This window comes from Myotis nattereri, assembly GCF_964212035.1.
Source record: "Myotis nattereri genome assembly, chromosome: 6".
NCBI classification, from domain to species: domain Eukaryota; kingdom Metazoa; phylum Chordata; class Mammalia; order Chiroptera; family Vespertilionidae; genus Myotis; species Myotis nattereri.
The window spans coordinates 34,032,135-34,055,272 of NC_138081.1; the positions used below are offsets into that span (position 1 = coordinate 34,032,135).

Sequence of the window (23,138 nt, forward strand, 5' to 3'; positions counted from 1 at the left end):
CCATATTAGTAAGGGTAGGCGAGGTTAAACTAAGCAACAAATTATCCCTGAAATTTCTCTGGCTTCACCCAAGAAAGGTTATCTCTTGCTTGGGCTGCACGCCCATTGTGGTTCCTTTGGGAGGAATGGGTGTTCTACTCCATACCACACTCAGTTTCCAGGCTGATTATCACCATGTCACTAAGCCATCTGGTATACACAACCTTCTTAGTCATTACTGCCGGAAGTGTGGGACTGGGGGGATCATGAATGGACTTTCCCTGCAATAGCCTGCAAGTACCACTTCTGCTCACATTTCATTGCCAAAACTAACTGTAAGGCCCATGTAACTGCAAGGGGGCTAGCAATCATGGGAGAGAAGGTGAGCCCCATAGTCCCTAGCTCATAGGACATGAGGTGAAAATCACAGACGTTCATTTAGTAACCATTTATTTCTCCTTAGTGATTTGTTGAAGAGAATGACAAACGCTAAGAGGACCTTTGAGAGTAGTCCATGATTGTTCTCACATCTTCTCTTGAAAATGAAATGTTTTTAATGTCTTTTCATTTGTCCTTATTATCACTTCACCTAATTTAAATAATAAATAAATCAAATTACAAATCAGATCAAACAAACTGAGCAACCAAAGCCTTTAAAGATTGAAGTCAGGCTGCCTGGGTTGAAACCCTGAACGACCTCTTGATGGCTATGTGACATTGGGTAAATTGGTTAACTTCTATGTGCCCCAGTTTCCTCATCTGTAAATGAGTATGTTACTAGTACCTACTCCACTGACACATGAAGATCAATATTTTAATACATATAATGTGATTATAAGTGTTTGGTACACTATAAGAATTTAACAAATGTCAGCCATTATTGTAATATCTGCATAACTTTAAATTCTCTAATTCACTAAACTTTTATTGGGTACCAATAGTGTACACCAGAGATGCTATGTTAGTCAAGATTAGCTACATCTCTACATTTGCTGAGTTTATAGGCATGATAAATAAGGAAACATAAAGTAAGTGAATGCTGTTTTAGGGGAAATAACTTTCTGAATCTCTTTCCTCATGCTTGAAATGAGACAATATCTTCCCCCACAGCATCGATGTAAGAGTATATGAGATTATGGACATGGAACTTCCGGAATAGAAGCTAATAAGAGAAATTGTGTGTGTGTGTGTGTGTGTGTGTGTGTGTGTGTGTGTGTGTGTGTGTTTTCACCTTCTATGTGAACTGTGCAAAAGGAAACTTTGGCCTTGGGCAGCATTTCAATTTCAATTTGTCATCCACTCAGGATTCTCAAAATAGTATTAGAATGATTAGCTTATTGTTCATTTGGGAATATGGAAGGTTTTTGTAACTAATTCTCATATGCTCCCTTGAAGCTGTACTGGGTTCTGTGTGACATTCTGGACCATTGCAGAGGGTGCCTGGATGGCGTCTGGGTTGGCCTGCAGGGTATTCAATTTCAGTTCTGGAGAGTTTATTTCTAAAAGTGTTTGTAATTGATTCTGTTTTCTACCCATTTTCCTAGGGGGAACCTTTTACAAAAGGTGAAAAGGGAGATAAAGTAAGTGGATGTTTTATCACTATCTTGGGTTTTCTACTTCATTGATTTCTTTCTCTCTGATTCCTGGTATGTTTACTTTGGAGTCTAATAGATTTGATGAAAGGAGGTCCCTAAGCATTTTACTTTTTCCTCTGTGTATTTTGACTCTTTTGATAAATGAGAAATTTTAAACCTTGTTAAATTTTATCCTCTGATGACATTTTAACATCTGGTATGGTATATTTTTTTAACCCATTACTATTTGTGATTGGACATGAATCTTTTGAAATATACCCACTTAATATATATAAAATGCAAAATACAGTTTTTCAAAAATTCTCTTAATGATATAAATTGCATTTATTATCAATCAGGATAATTTTATCAAAATGGTCAATAATAAGTCATGGGAAATATAAAAGCAAACTCAGTATTGCCAATATCATTGTCTTGTGTATAAACTTTATTTTTTCTTTGTTTTTTTTAATTAAGTACATATACCTGATAGTAGACTCACCATGACATAGCAACTTCAATTCTACTCTTCTTTACCTCCTCATCTGAATTTTTCATTCTCTGAGATAAAAGATTAGCTGGTGGAAAATTGTAACAATGCCAGCTGAGTGGAGAAGGCAGTCATTGCTAATGGAATGTGATGAACATGATGATTACAGTGTCAAAAGCAACATTGAGAAAAAAATTTACAAAGAAAAAAAGAAAAGAAAAATATTGTTTATTTATTAGGAATAAGTATTTTAAATGGTGTTTTAGAATGAACCCACCTTGACTTCATCATGTCTTCCATAATTCCCCCTTTATTGTATGCTAATTAGTGGAAATGCAAATGAATTCATGACTAGAGATGCTCATCTCCATCTGAATTTAAGCATTATATATATACTGACTAGAGGCCTGTGCATGAATCCGTGCACTGGTGGGGTCCCTCACACCGATGCACGATTGAGACTGGGGAGGGGCCGTGGGAGGGCTCCAGGGTGTGTCCGGCCTGTCTCGCCCAGTCCCGATCAGCTGGACCCCAGCAGCAAGCTAACCTACTAGTCGGAGCATCTGCCCCCTGGTGGTCAGTGCATGTCATAGTGACTGGTCGAATGAATGGTTGGACACTTAGCATATTAGGCTTTTATTATATAGGATTATTTTATTTACAGGGAGAACCGGGGGTAATAGGATCACAAGGAATAAAGGTAATCTCCTGACATTCTTCAATTGCATCTCCAATCTAATGATAACATGAAAATCAAAGTAACCAGTTTAATTTCCTTTCCACTCCTATTCTTAGGGTGAACCTGGAGATCCTGGTCCCCCCGGTTTAATAGGAAGCCCAGGACTAAAGGTATATAAGAAATAACTGAAATAAAGGAGGAAATAATTTTGGAGTTATCACCATTTCTCTGTGAAACAAGGTGATCTAGGGCTGCTCATTTTCTTCACAAATGTTCTCAGAGGCTTAACATGTTTCCATGGTGATTTCCCCTCATAGGCTGCATTTATTACACACACAGTAGCTGTGCCTTTTGATTCACAATAGGGTTTAAATTCTTTTTCAGAACATATTCACAATAGCATCCCTAAAAGTGTCAAGAGTAAACAATATAAGCTAAATCTATGACCCTGAACTATTTTCTTAAAGTAAGTAGGATTCAGTGTTCAATTTCTAAGCCAAAATTGTGTATCCCTGAGATGCTTGAGTTCCCCATCTGGGATCTGGGGGAGTGTCCCAAGAAAGACCCCTGTTGGGAGGTGGGGGAGAGATTCACGTGAGATGCTCCCACCAACAGGTAAGGCAAGTTATCCAGGCCTCACCTGCTGATGACATCCATTAAAATGAGAGTATACGAAAGCTCTCTTGGAAGCCCATAGCACATTTCAGTTTTATACAGAGAAGGTAGGAGGGTGGAAGGTCCACATTTCTACAGATCTAAGTCACAAAATGTTTTATATATATTCAGGTACATTTTTTAGCCAAGTTAAAAGTACATGTCACCTTCGACTCTAGGGTCAGCAAGGACCTGCAGGCTCTCTGGGACCCAGAGGACCACCTGGAGATATTGTAAGTACTGGTAGATACAAGTGTCTTTGGTATTTGAAAATTAAATTGAGATTGAGACTTGTTTTAAAGAATGTCGACATCTGTTCATGTGACTGAGTTACACTGCATTTTTCAAAGTCATAGGTCATTTCTACCACTAGAAGTGATCATAGCAGCCTGTGTCTAACTTAATTCCTTAGCTCAGGATGTTATATATACTTCATTTTGCCTGTCTGCCTCTGAATAATTCATGTATGTGGAGTCTCTGACACTCATGTATGTGAGGTTCCCATACATATGTATGTAATTAAATTAGGTTTTTTTTCTCTTGTTAAAAAAAAAAGTGATCATAGCTAATGTCAAGGGCTATTGTGGAGGCTAGTACCTTCATATATTCATGGGATGTCTTTTTTAACTTTAGTTGCCTAATAAAATGGTCTTTGGGACACAAGTTAACTAAATTATCATTTTTACATGCTTGTTATTGGTGTACCAATAGTAAAGGAGATGGGAAACATCAAAAGAAATAAGGAAAAGCAAGAGAGAAAGCAGGCATTTCCGTTATGCATGGCCCTGGTTCAATTCTCCATCCAAAAAAAAAAAAAAGATATTTCCAAAGCTTCTGTTGTTCTTTCTTGTGAGAGCCTCCAAAAAGAACAAGTCTTTTGGCTGAAAATATTTCTATAATGCAATTGGAGAAAGGTCCCCAGGTTGCATTGTAACCTATCTTTTGTGGTATCTCTCTCTCTCTCTCTCTCTCTCTCTCTCTTTCTCTCTCTCCCCCCTCCCTCCCTCCCTCTTCCCTCCCTCCTTCTCTTCCTCCTCCCCCCCACACACACACTCACACATCCCTCTTAAATGCACTTTTCTATCCATGCCTCCAAGTAAGCCGTTTGCCCCTTGGACTATCTCCCTAGCCTTCTGACACCTTGGGAGCTGAGACATACCATCAGTCCTCACTTGAGCAAAACAAGAAAAATGCTTGCCCATATCTTCTTGGAAACTGATCTCTGTTTGGCCACAATTCCAGTACCCTCTAGACAAGTATTAGAATCTCTCCTTTGGCCATCACCTTGGAGACAGCTCCATGACCTCTTGCTCTGTTTTGAATGCTCCAGAGGTCTATCTTATAGTGCATTTTGTTCTGCTTAGTACTTTGAGCATTCAGTTCATAGAGCTAAGCTTTTTGTTAGTCCCCCAAGGCAGTGAATACACCATTACAGGTGCCCCCAGTGAAGAGATCCTATGGAAAGAGAAAAAATGTTGGTGGCACAGATAGAGCCACAAGATGCCCATGAAGTAAAGGGAAGTGATAGTGGCTGAAGTTAAAAAAGAGAACAAAATCAAAAGGGGAAGACCCCCTGTTGCTGAAATATAGTAAAAGCATCTTTTTCTATTTATCCCATTGTCCTTCTGAATCATGTGATGCTACCAACTGTCATCATCCCACCCTTTCTTGGCAATATTTGGTTCAATTCTCCCTTGTTTAGTTTCTTTCCCATTATATCCTGGTTACTTCCCTTGAAACAACATATTTTCACTAAAATTTTTCCTCTCTAAAATGTCAAAACCAACCCATCCCCACACCCTTTATATATTAAAGTTCTGTTTTTCTGACAAAGACTTAGATAAAAATGTCATTATAATAAAACATGTTCTAATTGCTATTCCCCTTTACTTCTAAATTGTCTAGGGGTTGCCAGGAGAACATGGTATCCCAGGAAAACAAGGCATTAAAGGAGAAAAGGTATAGCTTCCATTTTACTCATTGTGCATACGTATTAAGTGGTTAAGGCAGAGGAAGAAGCAGAGGTCAAAGGGTATTGGGGGAGTGAAAGAACAGGACTCAGGATTATGAAGGGAAGTGACAGCCACATAACCCATGGGGTGAATGATGTTGTGCATTTGTGACAGCCCTGGTTCTGGAATAAAAACACAATGTGACAAAATGAACTAACTCAGAGAGGAAGATCTCAGGACTTGAAAGTCTGCTTCAGATTCAGCTGCTTACTCTGATATGGACCTGAGAAGTCTTAATCTTTCAGGACCTGTTTCTTGATGTCTATGTGGAAATAGTATATTAGTGTTGAACCATTTCTGGGGAATAACTTCAAGAAAGCCTAAAGATTAGCTAACAAATTTTATGAATAAATGCCTTTATTGTGCATATATTTATGCACATACATATGTCATGATACTGCAAAACTTATTGTTAACATAACTCACTACAAAATCTAAATGCACTTAAGATAACTAGAACAGTGCCTAGCATGAATTAGGCTCTTACTAAATATTGTAGAAAGAGTGAATGAATGAAGTTTGACTGGCTATAATGACGATTTAAATAAATGGAAACTACTGCCTCCACACCTCCCACCATGAACCTGGACAAGGAAGTAAGACTCTTACCGTGTTTTCCTCAGGGAGATCCAGGTGGGATTATAGGCCCTCCTGGGCTTCCAGGTCCAAAAGGTGAGGCTGGTCCTCCAGGGAAAAGCCTGCCAGGAGACCCAGTAAGTACCAGCTCTTTTATTAATATTTCCCTGGAAAGATTGTTTATCCTTTGTGTGCTTCCAGTTTCAGATCACAAGTACAGGAACATGTTTAGATCTGCATAAAAATAAATATTCATCGTGTTCTTCAGCTTAGAGACCTAATCTCTTTGGAAATTTTATGCAAGCAAAGGCCTTTCTTCTGAAGAAAATGCACATACATGCACCATCTAAACAGCCAATTTTGGAAGCTTCACAGGCCCTCTCTGCAGAAGGCATAGATTCATTAGGGATCTATGAAGCCTAGCAAGGAACACGAGTTTTAAACAATAAACCTTCCTAGGACACTATGTTAAAACAGAAGAACTGCCTGAATTTTCCTTTCTGGGGCTCTGCAGGTGTGGCCACAGGTGGTCATTGGAAGAAAGTGTCCTGCTGGTCCAGGCTGTTTCCAGGACATAGAAAACTGGTTAGCTGGCAAAATCTAACCAGTATGCCTGTTTTATATGCATTTTTCTCATCCCCTTTGACCTTTTATATTAATTAATAATGATAAATAGTTCTCAGTATCAGATGCCTTATTTTAAAGATGAAAACACATTTTAATGTAACTATATAAAACCCATACCCTAGTAAAATTTGTATTCCTTGTTTATTATTATTTTATAGGAAAGGGTTTATTCAAGAAAGATGAAGAGCAATAACATATTTTTGAGTTAATGAGTTCTTAAATGTTATTAACCTTTTTAGAAAAAGAAATGTATTCACCTCCTTTTTTATTCTTTTAGGGATTAGATGGAAACCCAGGAGTACCTGGGCCCCGGGGCCCAAAGGTATAAAAAATATCATAGACAATTTTTAAAGAATTTACCATTAATATAATACAGCCATAAAATTTACACCCCTTGGGCACTGCACTAACAGAAGCACCTCATTTCCAGGGTGAAAGAGGACTTCCTGGCGTCCATGGCTCCCCAGGTGACATAGGCCCACCAGGGCTCGGAATTCCTGGCCGAACAGTAAGTGAAATTCAATTGAGTTTTTGAAATCCTATTGATTCCAATATTGTGAAACAAAATACAGTGACAAATTTGAAAAGGAGAAAAGAATAAAATGGTCTCAGGAGGAAATACCAATAAGCACTGGTCAGAGGGAGAGAATTAAAGGGCACTGAGGTTACGTTACAGAGCACAGAGCGGGCACTCACTGTGTGACTTACAGGGCTGACACACACACGCTGATTTTGGAATAGAAACAGTTATTTAACCTTTTATTCCTCTATTCTATATACTAAAAAGTTCAAGTGAAGTTTGTACGATTATAAAAATACCTAGTACTAGGTTATTATAGATTACTGTTTGCTTTTAAGTAGAATAAAATATTTAATATTTAAAGTGAATGGAGTGTGTATAAATGGGATGATATCAAACATCTCTAAGTATTATCTTAAAGAATAGAGAAGAGAAGTTGTTTTTAATAGTTAAGACAAAAATAGGCAGGTTTTTTTTACATATTTTAGCTGTAAGGACAGTGCCTGGTAATAATGACCAGTGTAAGCATACTTGCTGACTAAATAGTAATAAGCAATAAAGCTTTTTATGTGCTATTTTAAAAACACAAAGATTCTGGACCAATAAAAGTAGAATACATGCTTATTTTAATGATGTTAATTTGGGAAATTGCTCTTGTAATGAAGTTATGAGAGCTAAAAGGAGGTGTCAGTAGTGAAGTCAGTTGTGTGTTGACTGCTGTTTGATTTTCCAGGGCAGGACTATAAAAGACCCCTGGAAATTAAACAAAGTAAAAGAAAGTAGATCAGAAAATTATTAGGGGAGTGGAGGAGGTTGAAGGAAAAAATAAAAAATAAGAACACAGTACAAATAGACAGGGAGCAAAAGTAGCTTTGACAATAACTGTGATGTGAATATTTATATAAAAAATAAGAAAAGGAAAGGTCTGTGAGCAGTTACTGAAGCCAGCTTCGGGAAAACCAGCTCTTTTCTTACTTGGTTGTCACTTCCTCATTCACTGGTCCATGGTTATATAGTAGGCTTAGAGCTGTCATCATTAGGGTCACTGATCATCACCCAGCCTCGTTTTGGTTACCCCAAATTCCGATTTGTTGAAGTAGAAACAGACAGCTGACTGATGTTTTACTTCCTACTCCTGTCACTGGACACTGTTTCTGGAAATTTCTTCAAACAGAGAAATGACACAAAGTAGAAGCAGAAGGAGAAGGAAGCCCTGATCCAGTTACCCTGTGGGCAGTCAGTTTCTGAACAGGTAGAATTTGGATGCATTGTTTGAGCATTCACGAGGGTACAGGGACAGATGATGGTGCTGAGAGAGCAAAACCATGTGGCACCTGAGCCAAACCATGTGGATGTTTCCAGAAACAGGCATCTAGTGAAGTGTTTACCTGTCACCCGAAAGTCTGGGCTGACTTTGCAGTTTTCAGGGTGTGCCTGGTGGCAAGCCATGTGGTTCCACTAAGTAAATATTCATATTTAGCCCTTTACCCCCCTTGGCTAACTTATGGACATTCCTGGCAGAATTCTGATCATTGCATCTCATTCTACTTAGGGCTCCCAAGGACCAGCTGGAGAGCCAGGTATTCAGGTAAGCTGCTTAACCAAGTTATTAGGCACAGCAAATCCAGCTTGCTGACCTGGGGGAAATTACTGAAAGACCCTCCTCATAATTCACTGTTTCCCCCCTTTTCCAGGGTCCTCGAGGTCACCCTGGATTGCCAGGAACTCCAGGGAATGATGTAAGGACAGCCTTGACCAACTCCTCCCCAACAACCTGTTCAATCTGCACCTGTTCCTCTGTGCCAAGATGTGAACATGTTTCTGTTTTCAGGGAGCTCCAGGGAGGGATGGAAAGCCAGGTCTGCCAGGCCCCCCAGGCGACCCGGTATGTCAACAGACTGCCTGATTTATATTTCTTTAATACACCCAGAAGCCAAACAGCCTACCAAGCAAGTTTTGCTGTCCAAACTAATTAGAATGCTCGGTGCCTGCCTGGTGATTTTGTTTGTCCCCATTATTTTGTAGAGGGGGAAAAAGTCAAGCTGTGCCAGCATTTTTGTGTGTGTGATGAATATTTACTTCCTAAGGGTATAATTCAGCTGTACAATTTTTGCCCCAGGCTGAGCTTTGGCATATAATGTCTCAATCCCATGGAAAATTGAGTTAAAATCTATAGCCACAATTTCTATTTTTTTCTAATGCTAGTGACTAAATGAATTTCATTTCTCTAAATGGAAGTTTGCAGGTAAGTTACTTACAATATGGTACATAGCCATTGATCCTGTGGCTTTAAAATGCTGAAGTGATTAGATTACAAAAAGTGTCTTGAGTGGGCTCTTACAAAATGAGTTTAGGCACTAATTGTGTGTTCCAAAGTTTTATTTTAGCTTAAATCTTGCTTTGAGGGACAGAGAAATCTTTAAATAGCCTCAGATTCAGCAGCTATAATTTGAGAGGCCATATGGGACATGACATTGTATTAAGAGTTTTGTATAATAAAATCCAAATCTGGTCTCTCAGTTCTAAGCCTCACAAATCCTTCTAGTTCCCACATGGCTGGGCCCTGTGTGCCTTTATAAGCTACATGCAGGGGCACGTTTCAGCCGTACTTGAACTCCACCACTGAGTGAATCACGGTGCATCATCTGGGAATCTTTTGAAGTGTTACTTGGGTTTACAGTGTCTCTTTGAAGGGACAGTTTAAGAAATGAGGCCAAAACACTGCCTGAATTCCCTTAGGATCTGTCTTGCCCATCCCTTAGGTCACATACAGGCCCTTTTAAGTGGCAGTGAGAAAGAACTTTAAGGCAAACTCATCCTGTAATTTTTATAGTTTTCAATAGCTTGGTAATTTTCCTGGCAGGGGAGTGATTTTCTTTGAATAAATGATTTACCTTTATGCATTATTTAAAACGTTAGCAATAAATTGCTTCTCAGCCTTTTGGCTAAGATCAAGTGTAAAACTAATAATATGTTAGGGTTGACATAAAGGTTGCCATGGTCATGAAAATATAAAATAGAGACACAGAATCAAAGCAATAATATGCATGTGTTTGGTTGTTCATAGTAGAGGAATAATGAGTATTTCTTAAAAATGTCTATATTGTGTTGAATGTTTGCATTGTATTGTGTGCCTATATATGTACAAATATATGGATCTGCTTCTTTCTCAACCACAGATTGCACTTCCTCTCTTGGGAGACATCGGTGTTTTGCTCAAGGTAATTGTTGCTATGTAAGAAATTACATGTTAATTTCCAGGAAAAATCAGAAAGGAAATCTTTACAAGAAATTGAGTTAATTGCTTAGCCTAAACTAAAATTCAATTTTTAAGATAGAAAAAAGGGACACGTATTTTTATGTACCTTGCGCCCTTTATACTAAGCCTTTACTCTCTTCTTCATCACCACCCTCCCATTTTAGGTGTTGAAGGGCAGGGAAGGGGAGAGATGATAGTTCTGAGATGAACCACAGGGAAGGCATCCCGTCACTGACACCCTTGAGTAGATCATTCTCTCCTCTCTTAACGGGTGTTTACTCACCCTGGCTCACCACTGAGAAACCTAATCCTTCTCCCTGTATCTGCCCAGGCCAGACCCAGGATGAAAACCAGTGCTTCTCAATAAACAGCTCGATTGCAAGCCTGAGGTTTGATATCATGGGAGTTTACAAAATGAACTCTCAAGTTCCAAAGCCAACAATTGCCTTAACACCTGTTACTCTGTCAAATAAAAAAGTATGTCTCCTTATTTCCATCTCAGAGGGAATAAATCTTGCTGCCGTTTTCCCCTAATACTTCCATGTGTTTTATTTGTAAAACAGATGGGGGGGGAATGATAATGGGATATCCATAACTCTATGTATTTGCATTTCTTCATGGTATGCTAAGATGGAGTGAACCCACATGAAAATCTGCTTCTTCACATTATATGCAAATGTTATGTGTTTTATCTGTCTGTGTGTGAATGGACAATGTATATGTATATACACAGAGAGAGACACACATACATTTGGGCTACGTGTGTGTATATGTGACTTATTTTATATTCCTGGCATTTACCCAATGTTTTGTACAATTACTTACATAGTAGTAGGCAGGCAGGAATATTTGTTGAATTCAAAACACTCAGGAATTCTAGTATATGTACTTGGTAGGTGATTAAACTTTTGAGAATAGATATATATAAATGTAAATATGAATGTGAATATGAATTTCCATATGAATATATATATATAAATATATTATAGAAGTTTTTAAAAACTTCAAAGGCCAACATTGTCTAATAAATCAGAAAAGAATATTTATGGGACTTTCAGGAAGATCTTATATTTATTGAGTTACAATTACATGCCAGGCAGCTGCTCTACTTAATGTAATCTCACTTACTTTCACAACAATCCTGTGAGTTCAGGCTGTGGTAGTATCCCCATTCTGTAGATGAGAGACTGAAGTTCCCAGCAGTTAACTAAGTTGCTCAGAGTCACACAGCTCATAAGTGTAACATGAACATAGGAATACAGGTCCTCAGACATTGTCTCAGTTCTTTACAATGCAATAGTGTTGTAAATAGAAGAATTGTTAAGTGTTATACCATTCCAACCCTTATAGCTAGGGTTCTTTACTGTAAGGATCAAAAATTTATACACTTAAGCAGAAATGAATATCCCGATGGGATATGGATTGGCTTAGAAAGACTGAATAGGCTCTGTCATGGTGAGGGACCAGGACTACAAGGCTCTTGGAATTTAGACAGTTTCACCAGGGCAGCATCTCTCTAATAAATGCTCTCTGCCATTCTTCCAGTCCTAGCATCTCAGCTGAGGCTCTGAGACCCAGGAGAGCCGATTGGCAAGAGGCAGGCAGGGCATGTTGACTGATAGTCCCAACAAACTGTATTGAATAGAATAGGAAAGCATGTAGTTCCCCCAGTAAAATCTAATACAGGAATTTAGATTGGGGATTGGCTCTATTAGGCCAACTTAATAATGCCATTTTAAATCCTGACCCTGTTACTCAACTCATTAACGTTCCTTCTCTGTCTTGAGTCTTTAGCAAATTTGGTCATCCTGATTTCTGTTTTCAAAAATACCTTTGATTAATGTATTGAAAAGAGCTGAAATAATTCCAGACCCAAATGATACCCTATCAAAGACCATCGTGTAGGTTAATCTGTGCATCATTCCCTCTTTGAATGAGATTGTGTATTGGCTAATAATTGGTGCATCCTTTTCCTCTTCATAAGGAAATCTTATGACATTTTTTCAAGAAGCTTAATAAAAACTAATTTACCATTAACAAAAATTAATTTACCATTAATTTAGCATTCTGGTAATCCTAAACTAAAGAAAATGAGGACAGTTTGAAGTGACTCTTAGAAAATTCTATTGACTCTTAATGATTACCATATTTTATGTTTTATTAAAATAATCAATTGAATACTCTATTCTAACATGTTGTTGTATATTGATATGCCAGGGTTTTGCTCTGTATTGATGTATCTATGACATACATTTATATGTATGTCTATAGATACAATAATTCATTTTCTTTATACTTTTTAAATATGAAAAACTTTTGGTTCTCTTAAGTCTTCAGGCATCTTTCTCTCGTTATAGTTTTTCAGACATTGTAAGTAGTAGTCTCCAATTATATATGTACTTTTTTAACTCCTCTGCCAACACATTGGCTCTGTAAAAAGATCCTGATGGTAAAATTAGTTTAAGAAACCATGAGTACTTTCGCTCCCATTTACATATCCCACCATGAAGAGAACTCTAGCCCAGCATTTTTTAAAGACAAATTGCCTTAGAATCTTTTCACTATCATATAAAATTGGTTTTCCAAGGAAACTAATTTATTTGGAAATCAGACTTATGCTAATATTCAGTGGGTCAAAAATATTGAACTTGACTAGCCAAGAGCAAAGTTTTTTGCTAACTTCACAATAGCAAGCTTTAGTTCCCTCTTCATGTTTAAAGATTCTTCCCTTTGGTGTCCTATAGTCTGTCAACTGTTAAAACTAAACTTTCTCCCCCATCCAATGGTCCCTGTTCTGTGCCTTTCCTGATAATATTTTTATTTAACAATTTATTTAACAATAAGCCTTTCCAGGGCTTTTTGCAGACAATTTTTCTTTAGATACATGATAAGACATTTATCTTGGGAACTCAGACACTTAAATTCAAGCCTTTCCAAATCAGCTAAAGGTTACCGAGAAGGCAATGGAAAGGTAATTCCACTTAGATTTCCTATCTGTACTTGGATCTGACATAGAAGTCAGGTCCAAGTCACTCAGGTAATTATTTCTCACATGAGTGCTTCCACTGACAAATAAAATGTTGGTAAACTATGGAGAGTTCTCTCACTAATTTTGCTCTCAGAAAAGAAAAATCCTTTCTTCACAGCTTTCTCTTAATTTCTCTTTTAAGAATTTATGTACTGGCTGTATGAGCTCTGTAATCTTGCCGGTTATTCTAAACTATAATACCACCTCTCTTTTTATTCTTAATTTCCCCACCTCTTTTTAAAACATGCTACTAGGCAGTTGAAACTCAGTCTGTCTTAACTGACATGTCTATTGCTTATTTATTTAGAATTTTCCTTTTAAATATCATCATAGACACGTTCCTTAAATAGCTCACCAGTATCATAAACAGATATTAGTGACTAGGTACATAAGTAGTTTTTACTTCACAAAAAGTAGTCTTTTCAAATTGGATAAATTAAGTTTCTGAAAGTAATGATACAGAAATTGTTCTATCACTTATCTCTGGCAACAGTTCAATTAGAGCTTCAAATTTGATCAAACCTCCCTTTTATAGATGACTTTCATCAATCTCTCAGTCACCTTATCTTTTTACTCATTAGAACTTTTGTGGCAACTGCCAAAGCAGTGTCCCTGGGCTGAAAAGCAACAAAGGAGAAGAAGGAGGCACTGGTGAGCCTGGAAAGTACGATTCTATAGCCCGGAAGGTAAGAGGGCAGGCTGGGTGTTGATGGGCTTCCTCCTGACACACAGTGCCTTCTCTCAGATCTGTTAACCCTGTCCTCTAGGGTGACATAGGGCCACGGGGTCCTGCAGGAATCCCAGGCAGAGAGGGACCAAAGGTAAGGGAGTCGCTTCTTCACTCTCCTTTGTGTGACCTCCAACTCAGTGTGAAAAAAGGAAACCTGTTTTAAAATACACTACTTCTTGCAAAAATATTTTTGGAAAATTGGTATAAAGCCATTGGCAAATGTAATTTATTTGTTCCCTAACTCTGTCCAAATTACATAGCCCAAGTATCCTGAGAAGAGACACTGTCATTGTTTCGAAAGATGACAAAGTGACTGAGTGTACTTGCTGAATTTATTGTCTTTTTAGGGAAGCAAAGGAGAACGGGGCTACCCTGGGATACCCGGGGAGAAAGGCGATGAGGTAAAAGATTATTCTCTGGTAATATAGTCCTATTGATTCTCTTTAAGTAACTCATCAAAAGAAAGACATCAGTTTTCCTAGAGTTCATTTTTAATGCTGAAACAAATAAAAACACTTAGGTAGGTCTTTTCAAATGTTAGCACATTTTAAATGTACTAATATGTTAATGTTTATTATCAATGGTCCAGTTTTTAAGACAAGGAAATTAAAGCACAAAGTTAATATATCAGTTGCTATGTTTCTGTTTTCATGTAGCAGTTGATAATTCCTGCTCTCCCAAAATTAAAGCCAGGGGTTGTATGAGGAAAGGCTTGGGGGTGTGGGGGTGAGAGGGTGAGGGTAAGAGATCAACCAAAGGACTTGTATGCATGCATATGAGCAAAAACAATGGACACAGACAGTAGGGGGATGAGGGCTTATGCTTGGGGGTGGGGGTGGCCGGGGAGAGGTCAATGGGGGAAAAAGGAGACTCTTAATACTTTAAACAATAAAGAATTTAAATTAAAAAAAAGACAATTTTTAAAAAAAGCACGGGGTTGAAGAAGGGGGGGGTTTCACTGACAAATATCCCAAGATAGCTAGTAGAATGGGAAGAATAGTTAACAAGCAACCTAGAGATAAGAACAGCCTCAGAACTCAGCAGGACTTCTCTGGAACCTGGCTCTAATATGGCTCAACTTCAATGACCTTGTTTTGTCAGTGTGTCTGCTCAGCTTTCAAACTCTTGGGAGAAAAGAGCCTGATTGGACTAGCTTAAATCAGCTGCCCACCCCCGTACTAAGGTTCAAAGTCAAATATGATTTTGAGATGATGGTATAAGTTTCTGACTCGAAGCCATGGTGATGCTCAGGGTATCATTCTTTTCTTGCATAATTCACATTAACTATTAGAAAAACCTATTAGGATGATGAATTGTTGTTAGTTTAAACAGTTTTGATGCTAATAATTCTTAATGAAAGTAAGTAAGCCATCTGGCATATATTAACCTTGATATTAGTGCAGAAAATCATAACGGTATGAAGTGATCTATTTTTTGAGTTGGAGATATATTTCAAATTATAAATGATCATTGTGTGTTATTCTTTTTCATTAATATTGATCCTATTCTAGAAAACTGAGGATTGCCTCTTGATTTTTTTCCAAGTTAAAAATTGAAGAATAGAAATATAGTATGATATTTATTTTCATTCATAAATAAAACTGTAAGGGCATTTTATTTTCAAATTAAGAGTTGTTGAGTATTTTCTTCTTCACGCTCCACAGAAAGTTTCATTGAAATACAAGCACAATATCTGATTTTAGTATTCAAATAGCTGCTAACTGCCTAGATTCGAGAGGTAGGCTTCAGAGGTGATTGAGAAGGTAACGACAAAAAGACCAGGAAATAATTGGAATTTGGGGTTTTTATAAGGGACTCCAAGTCAGATTTATTAGAAGTTAATTTTTATTGATTTAACAGGATAGATACTTTATCCTCTTGGTGAATTGCAATCCATTGCTATTATTCCTCTGCTGTTCTAGTGTTTTCTTTCTTAAGGACACCTGATGGACCTTTAGCAGCGTACACAATATTTTAAACAAGACTCTTATTACATAGGGAATTCCAGAAAGTTAAGTTCCATCTGGGAACTTAGGAGTTGCCTGTTTGTTATTGGTCTTAGAAAAAGTGACATTATCCTCTATGTTTTTTGCAGATGTTTCACAACTCAAGGTAGCAATTTGTAAGTTGCAAATAGAACACACATCGTATAGTCAAAGTAAATCCTTGCTTGGAATGCAGGCCTTCCTACAATATCTCAGGATAATAATTGATAAGTAGGACATGCAAATATTGTCAGCCATAAATTATTACAATAAATAAATAAATTTTCTTATAGCAACTGGGCTAGGACTTGCAAAATGAAAATATCAGAGCAGGGAAAGAACTTAGTGGTCCCTGAATATCTATGCAATAAATTTTAATTTATATTTTAGCTTGGCACTATATGCTAAATTGACTGTCCGACTCTTTAATATGTATTCATCTTCTTTAATGACCACCTTGTCTTCTAAAATTATCTTATTGCCCTTTATGCATCCTTAGTAACTTTTACCCTTACTCCAAAATTTCAGCTTGTTCAGAAAAAGACTGCCAAGAATGATTTTTTTATTTATGGACTGAGGTTTATTTTAAAGTTTAATGTGGTCATCAAAGGTTAATGAGTCCCAAGCTTATAAATTAGACTGCCTAAAGACTCACTCAGCATCTCTAGGCTGATTCAGTGCTGAAACTAAAAGTAGCAAAAAAAAATACATAAGTAAATGCATATTTTATACACATACATATGGAGAGAACTTTATAAAGATGTTGGTATTTTTAGATAAAGCAATTTATGGCATAGCATTTATAATTTCCAGATATTTAGAGGTGCCATTCCCCAAAAAAAATTTGTTTTCTTTCTACTTATACACCTGTAAAAAAATTATGGTGGGTGAATAAAAAGAGTCAGAACAATATCCTAACTCATACCATTCACACATGTACATGCACATGTGGATGCACACACACACTCTCACATAGTATTGCCAGTGAGAATGATATCATCTTGAAGAAAGAATATGTCCACATTGTTTAACACAAACACACATAAGATTTTTCCCAAGACTGTTTTATTTAAATTTATCTTTATTGTTGAAAGTATTACAAATGTCCCCCTTTGTTCCCCCATTGATCTCCTCCTCCCCGTTACACAAGACTCTTTGAAATCAGGTATTTGTAATATGGCATATATCATGGTTTTTGATTAGTCAACATAAATGTTTAATTTTCAATAGTAAAATTATTTGGTTAAATAAAATGCCTTGTTTTCACTGATATGATAGATGTTATGGTAGGAACTATCTCTTCTAGGGTCTTCAAGGAATTCCAGGCATTCCGGGTGTTCCAGGTCCAACTGGACCCCCTGTAAGTATTTGCTAGAACTGTTCTGCCCATGGTTCACATCTGCTGGAATGATGAAAGGTGAACTAATATTTTTCATTTTTTTTCTCTGTACTTCTATGTAGATTATCCACCTGTTGCATAGAAAAGCAGCATCTACCATCTCGGATTTTCATTTAGTCTTACTTACGGTTGTTCAGGGTTGCTACCTGACCAGAAATCAGTCTGGGATTAAGCTAGTTATTTGAAAAGAAGTTGGATAGAAAAGAACATTCTATTTTTTAATTGTAATTTTTTGGCATTAACCTTTGGAAGAGATATTTAGATGGTTACACCCTTACATTCTTTTTTTTTAAAATATATTTTATTGATTTTTTACAGAGAGGAAGGGAGAGAGGTAGAGAGTTAGAAACGTCGATGAGAGAGAAACATCGATCAGCTGCCTCCTGCACATCTCCTACTGGGGATATGCCCGCAACCCAGGTACATGCCCTTGACCGGAATCGAACCTGGGACCTTTCAGTACGCACGCCGACGCTCTATCCACTGAGCCAAACCGGTTTCGGCACCCTTACATTCTTGAGCACCATAAACTAAGTATTTTCTACAGGGAAAATATTGGTCATGGATCATCAGATTCAATTTATTTTCATTTCTATTTATGAATTAAAATGCCCTCTACTTTACTCAGTACCTTTTCTCACCCTCAGACACAACACCATCGCCTTTGTGTCTTTGATTATACTGTGTTTCCAAAAATAGAATATATTTTCCTTTTCCACCTGCTAGATCCAATTTCTCATTAAGGCAAAGCTCAAGTCTAGTGTGTCCAGTTAAAATACAGGATGCACAGTTTAATTTTAATTTCATCTGAACAATATTTTTAGAATGTCCCAAATAGCGTATTTTTTAATCCTCATCCAAGGATATTTTTTTCATTGATTTTTAGAGAGAAAGTAAGGGTGAGGGGGAGAGAGAGAGAGAGAAATGTCAATGAGAGAAACATAGATTGGTTGCTCTATGGCATATATCAGTTGCCCTTACAAGCCAAGGACCAAGGATTGAAACTGAGCCCGTGCAATGCCCTGACCAGGAACCAAACCTGAGATTTTTCAATGCATGCGACCACATTCCAGCCAACTGAGCCACAGGGGCCAGGGCCCAAATATTGTATTTTTATTTGCTAAAGATAGCAACACTATTAACTTCTCAAACTCTTCCCTTCTTAGAGTTCCTATGCAAATGGTATTTATCACACAAGTGGGAATGTAATCACTTTCCTTAATGTTTTGAATCATGGATTTGCCATAATTAAAATTTTATCATTTTTGCTTTCACCACAGTTATGCAGAACTAACCTGGCTTTAAATTGTAGACTAAAATTAAAAATTAAGAGAGAGGGTTGTGAAAGAAACCATGAAAATTATAGCTAACTCTATTCTTCAAAAAGAATTAACATTAAATTTTATTTTCCATTGGTAAATTGCAGATCACATAACTCAATATGCACATTGTTAATTCTGCTGCGTCTTGAAGTATGTAAAATGTTGATCGCTACCAAAATTATAGCTCATTTAGGAAGGCATAATGTTATGTAAATTGCCATTTACACAGCAAGGCTAAATTCTTAAATGTATCAAAAGGTTCCAATTAAGGTCATTAAATGTGGTTGGCCAAGGTGAAAAGCAGCCACAAATACAAATTTTACCCTTGCAAGAGCTTATCAGCAGGCTACAGCTGCTGCATCAGCCTGAAGAAATGGAAGCTTGTAGGATTGATTTAATTAGGATTAAATGACCTTCAAAATGTATCAGTTTTTAGACTAACTGTCAATACCCTGTGGCCACTTCGCTGTTGTTTCCTGTAGCAAACTTAGTTTTGTGTTTTACAGGGCTTGTTGGGAAGAACCGGACATCCGGGCCCCTCTGGAACTAAGGGTGACAAGGTACAGAGGAAACGCCTCCCTTCGTGTTTGAACTGGGGCCTGGGGTCGGGGCAGGGTGAGACCATTTACGGAGAGAGCATCACAGTAGAACTGATGTCAGGGAATAGCTATTCTGATAGTGGACTTAGAAGGACATAGGTCAAAAAATTGGCCTGAACGAATACAGGAGATACGTTCCTAGAGGAGAGATAAAGAGAACACTGGTGCCATATAGCAAAAGTCCAAGCTGGATCCAGGGTCCTGGGCATGGTGCTTTGTGGAAGGGGGTGTGGGAGCAGCCTCCTGAAGAGGTGCAGGTACCGTGTCTGTGTCGGGAGTTCCAGCCACAGGGGCCGAGGCTTCGGAAAGAAGGCTGGTCATCAGGACCAGGAGTCCAATAATCGGGCGGCTGCTGAGAAAATCAGGGAGTTCTGTTATTTGAGAGTCATAGGGGAAATTACTAAGGAACCAGTAGTGAAGCCAAAAGGTGGGGCATTGAGTCTGAGTTCTCTCAAAATCAAAGAATGAAGTCACGGACAAAAACCATCAGTGGAACCAAAGTTTGAGAGAAGCCAGACCTGGAAAAGGTGCAGCTGGGGTCCCAGGAGCAGGCCGGTGCCCAGAGCTTCCTTCCCACATAACAGCTGGATGTTAAAGTCTATTAGTCCATGTGTAGAGGCCCACAAGGCCATAACCCACGTGGGTGCAAGGATGTGCTCCCCCACACAGGAATGTCAGGAACCCATTGCATGCCAGGGAGAAGAGCGAGGGTGAGAGAAGCGAGCACCTTTTAATTGGGCGGGGGGGGGGGGGGTGTGGGGGGGGGTGGATTACACCTTGCTAGCTCCTAAATGGTCTTTTAAAAGAATTATCCCTTAATAATATTCTTGGGATTGGTTAGTATATGCCTCACTGTCTTGTGATTGGTTATCTGCAAGCTGCCTGTCTTAGCAACATCTATACATTTTAAAGTTCATGCCTCTTACAGGCATCCTTCCTTCCCCGCCCAGTTGAGATGCCTTAGTGACTCCTTTAGCTGGGTTTGCCGGTTTTATTTCCCGCCCCCATGATCCCAATTCCTGACCGTCTAGCTTCCTTCTCTCTCCTCACCAGGAAGGCTTGTTTCCTGGGGAGGCTGCTGTGGTCAGAAGGGAGGGGCAGCAATGCAGGCCACAGGGCTTCAGCAGTTTACCTTATTTAGGATCTAAATTGGCCCCACAATATGAATCCAGACAGAGCCAGAAAATGAGTGAAATAAGACTTCAGGGAAGTAACTAGATGAGAGAAGTAACAATCAAAAGTCCACACGAGGCACGTAAGTGGCTTCTACCCTGAAATGACCAAAATGGGACAAAATGGCATCAAGGAACAAAGGAATCCCCCCCAAAAATATGAAAGGGAACAATGTGCTTATTCTAAATAGTCTCAACACATATTTTTCTGATAGTATTCCAAGGAGCTTGCCCAAACCCACCAGCCTTTCTTCTCGGTTCTCTATGGAAATTATTCAGTCAGAGATTTGCCTTTTGAAGTTAATGGGAATTCCACACTGGATGAGCTTTGGGGCGCAATCGAGGATGAAAATATGTCTTTTAATTGTGCCAGGAAAAAAGGTCTTTTCAACAGGCACATATTTTTCCTTGTTTGTTGTCCTCTCATAGCTCATGAGTACTATGACATAATTCTGGGAGGACACTGCCCGCAGTCAGCAGAATATGGCATGTCTTGGAGAGATAGCCACCATCAAAGCAGTTTGGGCAAAGATACAATATACTCATTGTCACATTCTCAGTCAGACACATTGCAAGAAAAACTTTACAGTTTATTTTCCTTGACAAAGATACAAACAAAAGGGGTTTTTATGATACTTCCCTTTAAAAATAGGGAGATTGGAATGAAATCCTTCATTAAATTTATGGAAATGGGCTGAAATCCCTCAAAATTTGGGGGCACAGTAAGTAGGAATCCCACTCTCTCTGAATTCTTTTTTAATTAACCATTTCATGCCAACAGTCCTACGGGACTTAAAAGATTCTAAAAGAAAATTTACAGGAAGAACTTATTAAAGGCACCAAAGGGACCATAATATCTCTGCTCATTATGGATTGATAAGCATTCTGTGTTTTATAAAAAATAAAAGTGAAATCCATTTTTCAAGTTTCAACTTGAATTCATTATTCAGTCTGCTTCTCCTGTAAACAGAATGTCTGAGGCTGTTTAAATTGTATAGAACATTTATCTGAAAGAGTGTCGAACCACAGTCACTTCTGTTCAGTGGGACATGCCTGACTTGGTTATAAAGTCTAATAGGAACTTAGGAAGTGAGAGAGGTTTCTCCTCCTGCAGACATGAAATAGGTTGCGATTTTCTACTCTGGTCAAACTATGCAGATGACCCCTCTGATTCCCAAACGTTGAAGGTATAGAGGTGAGGCTGAAGTGAGTGGTTTGTCCCCTGCTTCCAGGAGCTCTGCTCTGCACCCCCACAAGCGGCGAGTTCCCCCAGCTGCACTCGAAGTCCAGGATGGGATTACCTGGGTTGTCTGGCTCCATCTAAAAATAAGCTTCATCCCTGGGCTCCCAGAGTAAGAATTTGAATGAGTGCAGGAAAAGGCATTTACCTTTCCTGTGGTCTAGAAATGTATTTCCTGATGAAAGAGAAAAGCCAAGCTGAATAAGACCTTGCAAGGCCAAAACAAAATGACAGCCCATATTGATTTCAGAATGCGGTTCTCAGAGCAAGTACAATCTGGTTCATAAACTTGGGGTGGAAATGTCTAAACCATTGATCTTTGGTCTGAATATCCCTTGCAGGGCAGCGAAGGACCTCCTGGGAGACCTGGACCTCCTGGACCGCCTGTGAGTTGTTTCAGGTTTAAAAGTTAAAGTTGTGTGTGCCTACTTATGACTTCCATATCTTAGAGGTCAGACTAGATTTAGATGTTCTTACAGATAAAAAGTCATCTGAGTTTTATGTATACACATAAATGTTAGCCAGGGTAGCTTTGGGGAGAACTGGTGTTTCCCCTTTAGCTCTGCTCCAATGAGAAGTGCTCAGATTTGCATACTGCAGGCCTCCTTACTGTAGACTCAGAAGACCTGGGTAGGTGCCCAGACTTTCCACTTCCTGCCTGGGGGGGGGGGGGGGGAGGCGGGGGGGGAGGGTTGGTCATGAGAAAGTCATTAAACCTCAGGGAGCCTCATTCACAGAAAATAGGTGGGCTTTAAAAAGAGATCCCTTCCAACAATGTGAGTAGGTGCAGGATTTGGTATTATGTTATATGTGTTCATTGCAGTCCATTATGTCTGAGTTGCAAGGAAATTCTATTTATATAGCACCTACTGGATAAAATGTACAAGAGCCATCAGTGTTTTTATGCTTCTGATTGAGACAGATACGCACTTTGTCGGGAGGCAAAGAGAAGAGGTACCTCTCTCTGTAGCAAGTCTGCCCTCTTGTGGGGCCACGCTCAAATCGCAGCAGAACTTTGGTCCACCCTGGCTCATAGGAATACTTTAGAAGCCAAACTCACTGGAGAGGGGGCAGAATTCCTCGGTGACTTTATGAAGACCACACAAATATGTTGATAATCTTCATGTGAATGTAGACTTTGCACACACAGAAGGGATTTGCACTCTGTTTTCCTAAACCTGGTCTTCATTTTGTTTACCTTCTCCCTTGACAGGGAAACAGGACAGAAAGCATTTGGGGCTCAAATCCTAAAATACACTCCCTCTCCAGTGGACAGAACAGCAAAATATAAAC

General features: G+C 38.6%; 1 protein-coding gene across 1 annotated transcript in view; it reads left to right on the forward strand.

Moving 5' to 3' along the window:
* Positions 1 to 23,138, forward strand: part of COL19A1 (collagen type XIX alpha 1 chain) — a 301,251-nt gene that overhangs the window by 238,986 nt on the left and 39,127 nt on the right. Inside the window, exons 21-38 of the mRNA XM_081094481.1 lie at positions 1,524 to 1,559; positions 2,708 to 2,743; positions 2,839 to 2,892; positions 3,556 to 3,609; positions 5,282 to 5,335; positions 6,012 to 6,101; positions 6,869 to 6,913; positions 7,022 to 7,099; positions 8,664 to 8,699; positions 8,806 to 8,850; positions 8,943 to 8,996; positions 10,291 to 10,332; positions 13,980 to 14,084; positions 14,166 to 14,219; positions 14,476 to 14,529; positions 17,420 to 17,473; positions 19,341 to 19,394; positions 22,187 to 22,231. Of these exons, the coding sequence (XP_080950607.1) occupies positions 1,524 to 1,559; positions 2,708 to 2,743; positions 2,839 to 2,892; positions 3,556 to 3,609; positions 5,282 to 5,335; positions 6,012 to 6,101; positions 6,869 to 6,913; positions 7,022 to 7,099; positions 8,664 to 8,699; positions 8,806 to 8,850; positions 8,943 to 8,996; positions 10,291 to 10,332; positions 13,980 to 14,084; positions 14,166 to 14,219; positions 14,476 to 14,529; positions 17,420 to 17,473; positions 19,341 to 19,394; positions 22,187 to 22,231 (990 nt within the window). The remainder of the gene's footprint in view (positions 1 to 1,523; positions 1,560 to 2,707; positions 2,744 to 2,838; positions 2,893 to 3,555; positions 3,610 to 5,281; positions 5,336 to 6,011; positions 6,102 to 6,868; positions 6,914 to 7,021; positions 7,100 to 8,663; positions 8,700 to 8,805; positions 8,851 to 8,942; positions 8,997 to 10,290; positions 10,333 to 13,979; positions 14,085 to 14,165; positions 14,220 to 14,475; positions 14,530 to 17,419; positions 17,474 to 19,340; positions 19,395 to 22,186; positions 22,232 to 23,138) is intronic.